This window comes from Vicugna pacos, chromosome 3 (assembly GCF_048564905.1).
Source record: "Vicugna pacos chromosome 3, VicPac4, whole genome shotgun sequence".
NCBI classification, from domain to species: Eukaryota; Metazoa; Chordata; class Mammalia; order Artiodactyla; family Camelidae; genus Vicugna; species Vicugna pacos.
The window spans coordinates 85,333,592-85,350,232 of record NC_132989.1 but is presented as its reverse complement, the minus strand read 5'-3'; the positions used below and the strand labels follow the sequence as shown (position 1 = coordinate 85,350,232).

At 46.0% G+C, this 16,641-nt stretch overlaps 1 protein-coding gene across 1 annotated transcript in view; it reads right to left on the bottom strand.

The window, feature by feature from the left end:
- The window catches only part of LOC102538082 (chondroitin sulfate proteoglycan 4-like), a 64,184-nt gene extending 48,910 nt beyond the window's left edge, over positions 1 to 15,274 (bottom strand). Inside the window, 5 exon segments of the mRNA XM_072958697.1 lie at positions 2,776 to 3,246; positions 4,643 to 5,738; positions 5,740 to 8,201; positions 8,524 to 8,687; positions 14,924 to 15,274. Coding sequence (XP_072814798.1) covers positions 2,776 to 3,246; positions 4,643 to 5,738; positions 5,740 to 8,201; positions 8,524 to 8,687; positions 14,924 to 14,993 — 4,263 coding nt within the window. The 5' untranslated portion in view covers positions 14,994 to 15,274.
- Positions 15,275 to 16,641: the final 1,367 nt, after the last annotated feature.

Below are 16,641 nucleotides of genomic sequence, written 5' to 3'. Positions count from 1 at the left end.
TAGCCACAAATTTGATCAGACTGCCTTTCATGTCTTCAGGGTTCTGATGGAATTACTGAAGAGCTCAGGATCAAAATCAGAGACCAGGAGAATCTGAAAGCTAGAAGGGAACTTGGCTTCAGGGAATCTGTGACCTCGAAATACAAGGGCAGAGAACTTTCAGTGTCCAACAGGAGTAGCTGAACTTCTAAAAAAGTCTCTGGGGTTGTGTTTGTTTTGATAAAATTCAGCCAACATTTTTAACAGTTCAACTTTGCCCAGCCCTATGGCGCACTTCCTTTGAGCAAAGACTTTTGATCTCTCAGAGGTGTTTCTGACAAGAGTTGAAAAGTTCATGAAGAGTCTCAAGGAAAAGTTGTGCCACTTGTATGCAGGTGCATGAGAATTTCTTTGGAGTTCTGTGGGAAGAGGAATTCCAGACCGTAGGCCTGGCCACTGGAATACTGTTTTCAGCTATCTGAAAACAAACATGGAAGATGGCACTGGCAGGAGAATTTTTAACCTAATATACTTTAGAAAGATAGCATTTAAATAGAGGTCACCTTTTCAGTATCCTTCCTGGATAAATACATCATTTCCTCCCAAATTACCATTTAAAATGCCATTTAATAGTTATTAATCCAAAGGTAAAGAGAAGGTTGGCTGGAGATTAGTCTGTTCCTAGTTCTAATGCTAGAAAAACATCTGATGACCTGAAATTGAAGTATATATTAAAAAGTGTTTGTCCCCCGTCACCAATCATGTTCAGGGTACATTAGGTCCCTCCTCTGCTCACATCTCTCTCCCCAGTTGCTCCTCAGCTCACCCGGGATCAAAGGTGAAGTCAAAGGCCCTCCTATACTGGACCTCGCTCACCTCGTCTACTGCTCGCCCATGTGCAGCTCCAGCCACCCAGAACTCCTGCTGCTCCCCTCACACCTGTTCACTTGCTCTTCCCTCTGTCTGGAATGTTCTCTCCTCCATATCTAGCTGGCTCATCCATACATCACCTCCTCCAGTGTCTGTTCAAATGCTGCCTTCTCAGTGGGGCCTCCCAACACTTTATTTGAAACCCAACATCAACACATATGCACACACACATACACACACACCCCACGTGAAGTCTCCAGCACTTCCTATCTCCCTTTCCTGCTTTATTTTTCTCCATAGCACTAATCTTCATTCAGCTATTTTATTTACAGAAATTTGCTTATTTATTTCACTTACTATCTCTCTCTGCCTCCTTCTTTCCCCCATTAGGGAAAAGATCCACAAGGACAGGGATGATTGCTGGGTACTTCCCTGCTGTATCCCCGGTACTCAGAGCTAGCACACCTGACACACAATGGACACTCAAAAACTATCTGCTAAATGAATGAAGGGCAAAAATGGCCAAGAACTCTCCTTCTCTGGGTCACTAAAAGCTATAGTCACTAGGTGTTAGCTGTCACTGAAAGTGAAAACGATCATGTCTCAAAACGCAGAGACCTCAGGAGTCGTAAAGGAAGTTAAAGTATGAAGGCTCCTCTGGAGGAGCAGGAACACACAACCTCGACCGTGAACAAGACTACATGATCACACGGATACCACAGGGAACACACGTACTTGACACAGATTTCAACCAACCGTGCTGAAATATACACTTCTTACAAAGCACAGTCGATAATGAACTGGCCAAGACAGAATCAAAATCTGGTGCTCGGTCTCTCACCTACATGAAAGATAAGAAGAGTGTACCTTATATTACAGTTCATGTGCCTGATTCCCCTACAGCATTTCTTGAGAGCAAGAAATATGTCCACTTATCAGGGTAACCTGACACAGTAACTTGGACAAAGTAATTGTTTAGTGAATGGATTGAAATCACTTGATGAGGTGAAATCCTTAGAAGCAAAATGAAGCAGCACACATTCTTAGCTAATGGGACAAAACTACCCAAAGATGCTACGTGGTTGTAAAGTAACAGAAGTCATTCTTTTATTCACTATAAGAAAGCAAAGTCTCACAATAATATCACTCTAACCCAAAACAAAGAAATCTGATAGCAGCCCAGGGTTGATTCTGGTTATTTTGTGTTGGACATCAGATTGGCAGCTGGGTCCAGCTGCTTGATGGCAGGCACTGGGCCACTCTAGCCATTGATAGCACTGTGCTTAGCCTAGCGCACGACACAGAGTGTGCACTCTACCAGCACCTGCTGCTTGAAAGGGAATGAATGAATGAAAACATCCACTAATGATTAAAGCACACCTGTGTTAGCTACCTGGGTATTATACTTTGCGAGGGACAGGGACGCTTCTCTAGAACTGGGCAGCCAGGATGGTGCAGGTAGAAACCCAGAGCATATAAGCAAAAGTTTGAGAAACTACAGATATTTAACCTACAGAAGATGACATTCAAGGGAACTTGGTAACATTTTCTTTCAACATTTAAAGAGCTTTTACCAAAGGAGGTATGATTTGTTCTGTGAGCTCCCAGAGGCAGAACCTAGGAGAAGTTTCTAAGTGGCAGCTCAGCATAAAGAACTTCCTTTCCATCAACTGGAATGTTTTTCAGCTGGAAAGACCCATCTCAGGAAGCAGTGAGTTCTCCACCACTGAGGATATTTAAGCAATGGACATTAAGCAACAACCTCTCTATGGGGTTACTGCAGAAGGGCCTGTCCATCTGTTGGTAGGTTGGACTAGATACTTTCTCGGGTCTCATCACTCCCAAAAGTCCATGAATCTAAATGATAAATAGTCAAGTGTTTTTCCTTATCCATCATACCTCAATATATTAACTCAGAGTTATTACCTGTTTCCTGGTAAATTTCATAAGCTTCACTCTTGGAAAATGAGAATTTTGAACATAACCGTGTTTTGGTGGTTTGAGTAGAAAAAATTCACAGTCAAGTCCAGCAAAATGCTTGCTTGGAATTTTGAAGTAGTCTTCTGAAAGTGTTTTGGAACCACCTTCTTGCACTGTGAAATTTTGTGCCTCCAGAGGAATCTGCTTAGGGACAATATCCACCAAGATTTCAACTCTACTCACAGCTTGGAAGCCACTCATCACATCCAGTAAAAACTGGTCCTGTAGTTGGTCAGGAGCTGTCTGTACATAATGGATATAACCATCATCAATGTCCTGCTGTGTAAAACTCAAAGGAGACTTTTCATATGCACCCAAGCTGCCTTCTTCTGGTAAAGATTTTCGGAGGTATCCATGCATGGGTGGAGTTCTAACAATGAACATTGCCTCTGAAGGAATATTATCTTCATGTACAGCCTTGAGTTCACATTCACAACATACAGACAGAAAAAGAAAAAACAGACTGATATGTGGGAGAGTCAAGACCCTTGATAAACCACATTTTTTTCTATTAATGTCCACAAACGGCTTAAGTTACAATCCAGATTGATACACAGTTTAAGCTTGGATCTGCTCTGGTGACCATGCCAATATTTTGAATTTCAGCCCTGGTGGCAAAGAAAAAGGAATATTTGAATAGTTTCTAATGTATTTACAAGGCATTGTTCACAGTGACAAGAAATCCAGGAGTCAGAAAGTTGAGCTGAAAGAAACAAAATGGTATATAAGGAGAAGGAACAAACGATGGTGGAAGAGGTAGCAGCTGAATCACTAAAACTGCAGGACTTCAGAGGAATATTTTTAAACTAGTTCAGCATTTTCAATATGCATTTAATTTATTGATTGAGCAAAATCCATCTCAAAACTGTCATGGTTACTGATTTATAGTCACTGAACTCCATACACCCCCTTGTGGTTAAACTGAAGCATAAACTCTCTAAGATCCTGAAAAAGAATTGAGAAAAGCTTGTGGGTCCCACATTCTCGTGGTCAAAAATCATTATTTAGTAAACTGCTTCTGATTTGAATTCATTTCTACTTGATGTTATTGACTGTATTTATCAGGCAAGCAAACTTGCTTGCAGTCCTGAGCGTAGATTCAGAATAGCCTGCATTTGTGGCCAATTTTCATATAAATCACAGTTTATGCACCCTGTGCAGGATTACTCACTCTTCCCTAACTCTGATCAGCAGGGCTGTGCTGCTGAAAGTTTCCAAGTTGGAGCCTCAAGAAACCATGTAGCTTCTGGTATGAGGTTTCACCCCTGGCATTCCACTGGTCTAGGCTGATTTTATGCATCAATTTCAAGAAACTGAGTAAGGCCACATTCAGAGCTAAGGAAATAAACTGTATACTATAGTATCCTCTGCTATTTTAGGAATCCTTTTTATGTTTGATAGGTTACTCTGTTTTTATACCCTGCTTCATCACATAACTCAGATCAAATGATATATTGGCAGTGTTGCTTATGAAAAGTGAAAAAAGTAATGACCTCTTAATTTATTACAATATATACATTCCCTCCCTCTTCCCAGGTCATCCTACACCAAACATACATGCAAACTCGTGTGATCATGTGCACACAGCTTTAAAACGAGGCTTAGGATTACTCATATTCCATTTCTAACTGTAGAACAATTTGCAGTATCAAAATCATGAAGCCTTCTCAATGGCATCTACATTTTTTAAAAAGTCGTTCCACATGCGAGGAGGGAAGTCAACACAAAAATAGCTTTCAGAAGCAAACAAACAGATCACATTCCCTGTGGTTTTAGGAGAGTGGGACTGTTTGGTACTGGGATGACTACCTACCTGGAGTATTCTACTCAGTTTTACTGGTTTTCCTTCTTCAACAACAAGGGTCTTGCTGTGCAGAATTTGGGTGTGATGCTGGTGGCTTTCTGAGTCCACATGCACATAGACGCCCACTTCTAAATATGTATCTTTAACTTTCACTGTCAGGTTGAACACATCGAAGCTGCCGCTGCCGTCATGCCTATAAATCACATGTCCTTGCTTCAAGTCATGTAGAGAGAATGAGCCAGCCCTTGAGCTGCTGACCAGCACTCTGCCATGCTCTGGAGGCCACGCAATGTGGAATCTGATCTCGCCATCTGTTCTGACATCTTGGTTTGTGGTGACACTGAGATTGGCAGTCGTTAGGCTGCTGTCCTTTCCTCTCTGCACGAGCAGCCCCGTGTTGTTGGCTATACGCACGTAGGGGTCTGACACACTGACCTCGAGAAGGGACGATGTAGTGTGGACACCGTCTGTCACAAACAGCACAAAGCGGGCGAAGTCCGCACCTCGATGCCTGAAGAGCACGTGCCCCGCCCGCAGGTCGTCCTGCCTGAACTGGTACAGTTTCTGAGTCGGGTCACTGGCTCGCACCAAGTCCCCATTCGGGATGCCCCGCCGGGTGTAGAGCAACTGCCCATCGTCAAAATCGGAATCCGGGTCATGGTAACAGAGATCTGCTAGGGTTAGTAAGCGCTGGCTGTTCCGCACAATGTGAAAGACTTTATCCACCACGCGCACCGGTTTCTCATCATTCTTTAACTCCACAGAAACAGTGACCTTGATCTCTGCGGACAGATGCTCCCTACGGAGATCCCTGGCCACTCCCTCCTGGCCTGGTCCTGTAGGGGAGGCCACAAGGAGGAATTCATCACACTGGGTCTCAGAGTCATCGTGCACATACATCAGCCGCTCATCCAGGATGTCCTGATCGGTGAATGTGGAAATATTGTCATGACTTCCCAGAGACTCTGAAGAGCTAATCAGTTTCAGCTTCCCGTGTTGAGGACTCTTGGTGATTTTATATTGGAAGGTCTGATTGTCCAATGTTTCAGCAAATAATTCTGATCTTGTAATTAATTTCCCTTCCCCTTCTTTTACAAACAATCCCGTTTGTTAAAATAATGTGCATCTTATCTGCATTAATGTTTATTCTGAAAGTATAATTATTTGATTCTATGTGTTTTGCAATCATCAAGAACCTGAAAGTATCTTGTGAATCTTTCCTGGGTCTCTCCTGTAGTTCATAATTTATCTTGAAGTCTGTAATGTTTTGTTGGCTGAAGACTGAGTTTGTTTTTAGAACTTTTGTGCCAATTAGCAATTTTCCTTTCTTAGGTGTGGTGAGTAACTTAAAATGTAGTTCCGCTTCGGCTATGTCCACACCCTCTGTCACAGCCTGCAAATGATCTGAATTCAGTACGTGCCTGTTTATTTCACTGATCTCAAGAGGAACATTTTTCAGAAGGGTAAATGTTAGCCATTGTATGGTAATGGGAAACATCAGCTCTTCACTGCTTTTTCCTTCTATATTAACTTTAAATTTAAAGTGATCAGTAATGTTTTTTAGCTGCAATTCCTGGAATATACTGGAGTACCGGACCCGACCCTGATCAATTGAACGCTGAGAAAAGATACTCACTTGTTTCCACTCTCCACTTGACCCCTGCCGCTGAATCTGGCCAAACTGAGGTGCATGAGTGACAACATAGCGGGTCTCCACCTCCGGGCGTTCACCATTAACCTCCACTGACAAGTTGCTCTGCGTAATCAGAACCGTGCCACCCTGCTGTACGACCACACCGGTTCTGTTGGCCACTTCAAAGTCCCAAGGAACAGCAATGACCCGTAACACCACCGTATTGCTAACCAGCTCTCCATCACTTGCTCTTAGGAGAATCCGGGAGTTCCGATGGCCCCGGTGCACACAGAAAATGTTGCCACCTCTTAAATCCCCATGTGTAAAACCACTAATGGCTCTCCCAGGGTCATTGGTGTTTTCTAAAAACCCAGCATCTGAATGGAAGTTGCCAAGAACTGAAAAACTAAGACTTGAAGAATCTGTGTCTGGGTCTGACACATGTATGATATTTGGAGTCAGTCGTTTCTTAGAGTTCTCAAACACGAGAAGCAAGCTTCCTTCAGGGAGCGTAAGGTTTGGGGGATCATTTACTGGAACGATGATGATGTTGAACACAAATGAACCATGTCCTTGAAGATACAATGGCACTTCCTTCTCGCTGCTGGAAGAGACTGAAAATGTGAAATAATCCCTCGGGTCTTCTGAACCATCATGGATGTACCAAACTTTTCCTTGGCTCAAATCTAACAGAGTAAAAGCCTTCTCCATTTTTTGCTCAGGGCAAACATCTAATCGAAGGAATCCATGAATAGGCATTTCCTTTATTTTAAATAGTATCTGATGGATACCCAAATCCTTCAACTCCACATCCACCTTCATATGCCTTTGTTCCAGTAAGGCTTGCCCACCTTCTTGAACCTCCAAGTTATTCAGAACCAAGAAATAGCTACTCACATCTTGCAGAAAAGGCTTGCCTGCCTCAGGGACGGCAGTGGACAGGGGAACTTGTGCCTCAAGCAGGTTTTCCGTTGCTGTTACAGAACGAGTCTCTTCATCACTACTCTTCATTTTACAGCCAGCAGATATATCTTTGGAAACAAGTGCGCCCTTTAATGCTCTCTTTTCTGAGTTGGCTTCCAAGCCTCTTAGGCACCCTTTGAAAGAGATTGCTCGAGCAGATTTCCTAGGCACAGAGGCAAGCTCTAACCTCTTAACTTCTTCTCCCTTGTGGTTATCAAGACCTCCTAGGAAGAGGTGGCCTTCAGACACAAATGGTTTGCTTTGAAGAGGCAGCAAAGTCCTTACTCCTTGTTCATCCACCATCAGGCCCAGATACCTTTCAGTGAACTTGAGTTGAACAATGTGCCACTTGTTGTCACTAACTAAGCTATAAGAAGAGAGCTGAGTATCATTCTTATTTCTTCCTACACGAGCCTTCAATAAACCTTTAACTATTTCCAAAGCAACAAAATCTCCTTCTCTACCAGACTGAAATAACAGCAAGGCTTGATGAGTTCCAGTCTGCAAAGCAAATTCCAACAGCCCGTCCCCTTGCACCCTCCATTCTGGGAAGGTGACGTAGGATCTGGAGCTAAAGAAATTGATGGCTTCATCCTCCCCTGCAAAAAATTCATCACTGCATCCTAGTGACACCTCATAAACTTTCTTGAAACCAGGGTAAGATCTAAGGGATGTGAGGATCTCCCTCTGGTTAAATATCACATCCTCCATACACCCACGGAAATTGGGGAGCTCTCCATCGAGGTAAGGGACCTCAAGGCCACCGTGGCCTGCAATGTAGATTCCATGCTGAAAGTGCAAATTGTGCATCCCACTGATGACCTGGCCAGTTGTCTCATAGCGTTTGTCAATAACCAGAGAGATATTACCCTTAACACAGTGCAGTTCCACTAAATGCCAAACCAAGTCATCCACACGAAGTCTTTGCTCAGAGAGGAACACTTGTTCACCTGTACCCAAATTCACTCTCACCTGAAAGAGAAAGAATCATAATTAATCAATCTCATCTCATAGTGTTTTATTGAGAAAACAAGGCCATTCACAAATAAAAGAGAAACTTGGACATGGAAGCTCTTCCCACGTCTATGGGCTACATGTTGAGGTTAAAAAATTTCAGAGTCAGAGTATTTAGACATGCTGGTAAAACTGGAGAAGATCTTAACCCTTACATGGTTTTATTTGAGTGAAATAGTAGTAATCAAATGGATAGCTGTATTTATTCTCTTTTCTTTCACTGTTCTTCCCTCCAGTAACTGAATGCTTATACGTTTTTAAAGATTTTTAAAAACCTTACCCGTAAGTTTCCTGATAGAAGTTCTATTATGCAGTAGTCATTTTTCCCAGCTGCAAGAAAAAGTAATCCCTGTGGTTTGCTGGTTTGAAATTTTAAGTGAAGAGATAACTCAGAGGAAACTTCTATGATGTTGAGCTCCACGTAGCTTTCACCATAAAAAGATGCTAGGGGAAAAAACAGAAGTATTAAAGTTAGTCAATTTATTCCAAAATGACTGTTCCACTTTATATTTTCATTTTCCTTCAGGGACTGACCCTGCTGAAGACAGCTGCCTTGCCCAAGGCCATATTTGCTTCCTGGGGTAGCCCACCAATCTGTCCTGGGAGCATAAAGGCTCAGTGTTCTCTTGCCCCAAGTCAGGACACCTCTGATCGGTCAGTCCCCCTTCAGAACTCTCAAGGTGGGTGGCAGAGGTTTCTACTAAAACTGAATTGCAAAACTACTTCTCCCTCCACCCAGTACTGCTTCCTTTTATTCCACAGGGGTTAATCTGAAGTCACTGGTGTTGAGCTTGTGTAACACGTTAGACAGCTGTGGAATATCAAGCTATGAAAAATACAGGGCAAATAGTAACGATGAGGACAATGGAATTGGGTGTTTATCGCTAAGTTTGAAATGAAGCTTTGGAAAAGATAAGGAAAAACGAAGAGAGATTAGTCGACAATTACAAGCCAAGTGTGAAAGTCAAAGAGCTTCCCTGGTAGCATGTATCTTTCTTATCTCCTAAGCAAGTAGGCAGAAGAAGTTGAAACTCCCATCCAGGAATTAATCATCAGAGTAAATAGCTCCAAATAAGGTTAAAGTCCCAACCATGACAGGCTGGCTCTGACGAGTCTAAGGCCTTGTTTGGGAAAGAACGTAAACTTGACATATGGAATGGGAACATGTGGATTGGTGCATTCAAATATCTTGGGTCCCTAGATCCCTCTGAGCCCTCTGAGCCTGAAAAAGTGACCTATTCCCCTGTTAAGGGTAGCACTCCCCTCGCTTAAAGAGGATGTGGAGACCTCTCCCCACAGGTAACATGGAACCCCTGAAGATACGCCCCATCTCTCTTCCTGGCCACTAGACCAAAAACTTAAGCCACATAACCTGTGTAGGGACACGTTGGGCTTGATATGGGAAGGAAAGGACTAGACTCTAATGTTGCTGGAGGACCTACCCGGAATGTAGTGCCAGCAGCTGGGAGAATGCACAGGGGACTGTGGGTAACTGATCAAAGGGGCAGGGACATAAAGTTGAATCAGAAAGAGTTCATAATAGATGGGGGGGCACTCTCCAGGGATTCAGGATATAGCTTGCTGGCAAAGACTGCTGGAAATGCTGTGAACTCACTGCTAAGGTGGCTCCTAGAAGCACAGAAAGTGTAATGACCCACTCTAGGTAAGACACACATGACAGAGTCGCCATGACAGATGGTGGAAGCAGAGATTGAAGGGGTGGAGGTGGTACGTCCAGGATGGAACATGAATAGGACCAGAAGGCACAAGCAAGCTACAAGAGATGATGGCCCAGGGCTCCATGTCAGCACCATTCTCGAGCCAGCACCTTTTCCTCAGCTCACACATGCGGCTGTACCAGGAAATCCCTTATTACCAGCTGATAGAAGAGTAAAACACCTGAGCTTGGTGCATGGATGAGTGAGCATCATCGTAAGTGTGCAAGTTGAAAATGGACTCCAGCTGCACTACAGCTCCCCCTAGGGGTAGCCGTGAAAAACAATAGTGAGGGAAAATCCTTCACAGGGAAGAACTTTGGGTGGTACACCTAATCACCCACTTTATAAGGAGAGAGAAGTGGCTTGCGGTTAGAATAAATAAAGACTTATAAATAGCGGCAAATGGCCCAGTCAGATGGTCAGGAGCCTAGAATGAGAAAGACTGAAAGAGCAGGGACAAGAAGGTCTGGGATGGACGCCTGAGTATCAGTGTGAAGTGAGAAAATCTTTATATTGCATGTTAATGCCCACCAGAAAACATCTACCACACAAGAGACACTAAACCATCAGGCTGACAAAATGAGTTGGCTAGTTGCCATCAGCTAGCTTCCGTCATTGGCCACCCCTATAATTGCCACAATGGGTGCATGATGAAGTAGCCATGGTGGTAAAGGACGAGCCTGTGCATATACCCAATGGCCTGGGCTCGCTCTTACCAAGGCTTTCTTAGCTATGCTCCTACTGAATGCCCAACATGCCTCTAAGAGAATCTAGTAGGTTCCCATCCCTTCAAGAGGGGTGGCAAGTTGACATCAGTGAAACCCTTTCTCCTTGGAATAGCCATGATTCATTTCAACAAAAATAGACACAAATTCTAGGTATATATTTGCCTTTCTTGCTTGCAGGGCGCTACTAGCACCATGATCTGAGAGATCATGGAGTGTTTAATCCACTAACATGGGATGCCAAATAACATCACCTCAATCCAAGGCACACCCTTTTCACTCCCAAGGAGGTATGGTAATGAGCCGAAGACCACGGGACCCTCTGGTCCTATCATGTACTACACCCCTGAAGCTGCAGGCCTGGGAGATTGCTGAAAAGCCTAATGAAGGAATGGTTGGATCACCAGCTCAGAAGCAGTGCTCTATCAGGGTGGGTTCTATCCTGCAGGCATTATCGACACTTTAAGTGAAAGATCTTTACATGGTCTTTAAGTTATAGCTCTTCACACACCTCCTGTTGTGTCTCCAGGAATCATAATCTATGGGTCTGAGAACAGGGGTAGATCAGGAGTTTCTTGCAGAAGAATCCCTCCTTAGGCCTCTCTCTCTAGGGAGTCCAGTCTAGGTAAGATGGATAGGTAGTGAGCAGTCATTTATTGAACCAAACTGAACTAACCTAGTGGACCCTCAATTTATAGTTGAGTAAACTCAAGCCTAAAGAAGCTTCTGGACTTATGTCAAGTCAACAGTTACTCAGAAACAGAACTAAGACAAAAATTAAGCATTCCCAATCACCAAGGCAGTGTTTTTACCAAGATGCGAAGCTGATAGAGAGATGAATATGATCTGTTACAGATTTTCTCAGATATGCATAAGCACCCTCTTCTCTATTTAAAAACAGCCATTGATGATTAAACTCAATAAAATTATAATGTAGGGATGTGGTCATAAAGTTGAAACAAACAATTACAAACCCACTATCTTAGTTTATCCTCCTGGCCTTCCCATTACTGAATCCCCCGCTCCAATTTTTGACAGGCTATATTGTTAAGTTTTCAAAATCAGGAAATGTTTTCTAAATCATAAAATCTACTGCCGAGAATGGCTAAGTAACCTTAATAAACAACATCCTTCTATTTTCCCACATTTCACCTCTGGCACTACATCAATTCCAGTTTCAGCTGGTAGCTAGAAATTTCCATCACCTCAGGGGAAAAACAAGGAAGCAGGTTTAAAACTTATGGTTTGCCAGATTGAAGCTGGTTTTTGTCCTCACCTCCGAATTGACCCTAACTTTTGTGGCCCCTGGTAAACACCTCAAAATAGTAAGAAAAAGCAAACAGAAGCACAAGTAAAACTGGTTCGTAGGAAAAGAAAGGTGATCTCCACCTGCAGTGAAGGACAAGGCATGTTTTGGTACTATATGCGTGTAGCAAATCAAGCTGAACAAAAATCAGAGCGACTTCCTGGTTCTGTATGCTTAAGAAAAAGGTGAAATGTTTGAATAGAAGCCATAGCTTGACAGTGAAGTGGGTAAAATGCTCTTCATGGAAGGTAAGAATTTCCATTTCTCTATAATATCTCTCAGGTAGGTGATTATATTATTGGTTTTATCTACCTTAGAACTAGTTTCCGTTCCTTCTTCCAAACTATATTATTTTGGGTTCTTGTTTGATTTTGGTTTGTATTAGAGTTTTTTTGTTTTTTTTGTTTGTTTGTTTGTTTTGTTTTGTTTTGTTTGATTCACTAGATGGAGCACCTCCAGTGTGCCAGGTAGTATCAGGAGGTGGATTAGTGACCTAATAAGAAAAACATCAGTCTCCAGGCCAACTGCTCAGGTTGCAAAGACAACGCCAGCATTGCCCTGCCCGAACCCCCTCTCAATAGGGCATTCTGTAAGCCTGCTGCCAACAGTTGTGCAGACTGTGTCCCGCACAACTCCAGGGGGAACTACTCCTGCAGACGCTGTAGATTCCTGTAGTGCCCCCTGGAATGAAGCAGTGAGGCCGTCCTGGTCCCTGGCCAGCCCCAGCTGAGCTGACAACTACCTCCTTAGTGACAGCAGAGCCTCTGTCCTAATCTGAATGTGCCACATGTGACATTTATACAGGTCTATGCTTTCTCCACCACTGGCTGGGAGCTTTCCAGGTCCCAGCCACAGCCTTTGGAGTAGGTGCTGGAGCCAGGCTCACTCTGCACAGAGACAGAAACTTCCCTAAGGCTCCCAGCCCCTCATCCCTCTCTGGCGACATGTGTCATCTTCTGTCAGAATTATATGGCCCTTTGTATGATCTCTTTTACTAGGACAGAAACTCCCTCTATAAATTTCCCGTTGCTATAACCAATTGCCACTAATGTAATGTCTTAAAATAACACAGATTTATTGTCTCACTGTTCCAGAGGTTAGAAGTCCAAAATAGGTCTCCCTGAGTTAAAATCAAGGTGTCTGCAGGGCTGCATTCCTGCTGGAGGCTCTAGGAGAATTCTTTATTTAATAAATCTCCTTTATCCACATTCTGTACCCCTAAATGGATATCTAACCCACTGGCTCTTTGCCTCATAGCCAGGTTAACTGCACAGATGATGAGGAAAGGAGAGGAATGAGCATTCACTGAGTAGTTGTCAGGCTGTTAGGAGGTCTTACACCTATTTTAGTCAAATTTCTCTGAAGAAACAATTATCATCCCAGTTTTACAAGTGCAACATCAAGACCAAGAGAAGTAATTGTCCCAGTCACTGAATATATACGGTGGCACCCAGATTGAAGCCCAAGTCCACCTGACTCCAAAGCCATGGGCTTTCCATCACCCTACACTGACCACTTGGGTCACTGGCTCAGGCCCCATCACCACCCAGTCTGCCCCCCAGCGCCATTCTCTGCCCTCTCAAATCTCCCTGGCCTGCAGCTAGCAACTCCTCTCTCAAAGCCACACCACTGCCACAATCACAGCGGCCCCACACCTGGGCCCCTAGACCTGGCCGGTTCCACCCTGCATGCCAGGCCAGAAGGGGCGGTGGAGGCAGGCAAAGGAAGAATCAGGAAGGAAGGACGAAGACGGAGGAGCCTGGAAAGGCCTCAAAACAGCAGGATTGAGGGGAGGAGGGTATACCTCAAGCGGTAGAGTGCATGATCAGTGTGCATGAGGTCCTGGGTTCAATCCCCAGTACCTCCACTGAAGAACCGAATAAATAAACCTAGTTACCTCCCCGCTGCAAAAACAAAAACAAAAACCCAGCAGGATTGACTCAGAGCTGGAGGAGCTGGAAGGAGGCAGGCGCAGGGGTGAGAGAAGGTGAGGTGTGGCTACTACGCCAAAACTTCTAGTGAAATCGCCTAACATGAAGTAAATAAGCGTTCAGAATTTAATCCCAACACCACAAAGATTTACAAGGCCTTTGGTCTACAACGTGCTCTCTAAAGAGTCTAGAAGAAAGTCTTGTTAAGCTGAATTAAATTTCAAAGAGCCATGGAGAGCAGAAAAGACCAAGTGTTGAGCTCAGTTATGTGAAAAGTCTCAACAACTATGCTTTTATTAATAATCTTTGACTTCGGAAAAGCGCCATGAAAATGTAAAGCACTTCCAGCGAATCGGGTCCAGAAAATGCAAGCGGACTGTGGAAGGACTTAAGGAATAATACGCCAGCGACCGAAGAGTTTCGGCGAGGAGTTTAAGGCCCTCAAAGCCCTGAGGGTCACATGCAGGCGAGCAGCTCTCCCGGGCCGGGGCCGGGGCCGGGGCCAGGGAGGGAGCAGAGCTGAAAAGATTGAGAAGGGAGGACAGCAGGACGCCTTCCTTCTGCTCGTCCGAGTGCCACCAAGAGTCCGGCCCTGAAACCCAAATTCGTGGCGAAGTCCGCGCGAAGGGCAGGGCAGGGCAGGGCCGGGCCGGGCCGGGCCCGCCCCGGGGGCTCGCGAACTGGCCGGGGTCGGAGGGGCCGGGCCGCGCGGGGCGGGGAGCTGGAAGGTTCCCGCGGAGGCGCTGCAGCCACCGCGCAGGGCCGACTGGTCTCCTCCCCCGGCTGCCCGGCTGCCCGCCTGCGAAGGCCCGGCCTGAGAGTTCAAGTCGCGGTCGCCGCGGAACCAGCCCGGCCGCGGCGACTTCTGGGGCCCCCAGAACACAGGGCGCTCCCCGCCCGCGCCTCCTCCCCGCTCGCCCCGCTCGCGCCCCTCTCCTAGCGGGCTCCGCGCGCAGCCCTCCCGGGAAGGGACGGGCAGAGGGAAGTTGGGGGCGCGTACCTCCGAGCGCCCCGCAGAGCCCCAGGCAGGCGGCGAACAGGACGAGGCGGCGGGCCCCGAGCCGCCCCATCCCGCCGCGGCGGCCCCGCGCCCCGCGCTCGCTCCCGGGCGGCGGCCCAGCTACCTGCTCCGGCCCCTCCCCGCCCGCGGCCGAGAGCGGGAGCCGGGCCGGGGGGCACCGCCCCCAACCAGCGCGGGGGCTGAGCCGGGGCGGGCAGAGCGGCTGGCGCCCTGCAGCTGTTGCGCCGCATCACGCTCGCGGCCTCGCTCGGGGATCCGCGGCGTGGGCACGGCCTTTTCCGGGGGCCCAGCGCCCAGGCAGGCTCCGTAGGGAGAGAGTACGTGTACCCCGCCCTGCCCCGCGAGTTCTGTGTGAGCAGGCGCTGTTGAGAAATGGAGGCTGGAGGGAGAAGCATTCCTGGAGGTAGGACCCAACACGGCTTTAAGGAGCCAGAGTGAGCGCCAACTTACTGCTGTATCCCCAACGCATACCTGGTGCATAGGCACCAGCAATTGTTTTGATGAATGAGTATGAATGGGAGGAGAAAAACGATGATATCATTCCTTCTCAAATGTGAGCCTTATTTTTATGTATTTTAAAAGACGGTCCCTCAAATCATTTAACCGACTTTTTGGAAAAACTGCCTATCCGATGCGTTAATCAAAGCCCAAGAGTCCTGTGCAGGAACACTCACCTCCTGATTCGGGGCACTTACTCATGGAGAGGGAAAGCCTCCACCCACGCCTGAGGCTTCTGGGGAAAATGGGCTTGAGCGGAGCTTGACAAGGACCAGGTTTGAGGGACAAGAGCCACAGGCCTTGTAGATCAGCCCTGTGTGCCAGTTTCCCCTGCCGTGTTCTGTGCATCACCGGTGTTTGACCAAATGCTGATGCTTGTGCAATCAATGCTAGTGATATTTTGTTCCTAATCAAATTAGAGATGACTTTATTTCACCTTCCTTTCCTTTTTTAGTTCTGTAATAAAGTACTGTTTAAGCATAGAATCCAATTTTGACCTTTCCTTTATCAGATGATCTGTAATTTGTTTTACCCCTGAGCAGACAAGTTTCATCTGTCCAGACCCTACATTCTCCTGGGAGACTCACCCGACTTCTCTAGGGGAAATGCTCCCCACTCCCTGCCTCTCCACCCCCTTGTTGAAAATGGGAGCTAGCGCCAACTTTTGTAACCTTTCCAGCTCACAGTAGTTGGTCGGGCTGGTGGGCACTTGACCAAAAATGGGGCCAGTCACTTCCATTTTGAAACTTTCTGGGAGACTTCTAAGGGAAGAGGATCTGCTCTTCTCTGGAAGAGAAGCAAGGAAGCTATAGGTAGCCAAGTCCTCTGCTTTTTCAGAGAAGCTAGTGTTAGGTCAATTGACATCCTTCGAAGTCCAACAACCCCAATTTCTGGGATCTCGGATGTCTGCCCATGATCCCTCAACAAAGGACATTCTTTACTGGGCATGTTTGCCCTAACAAACTAATAGCCCTAGTTAATGCCTAATCTCACAGTAGCTCAGGCTGGCTTGTTTCAGCCCACCTTATCAGAGCCATAAACCCCACCGCCCTTCATAGGCCCTAAACCTCTCACCTCACCTACAACCTCAGAGACTTGTGCACTAGCCAATCAGGCACCTTGAGACCCAATTTTATAAAAGACCCCACCAACCAGCCCTCGGCGCTCACACAGGCACCCCTTATCTGTGTGGCCCACTG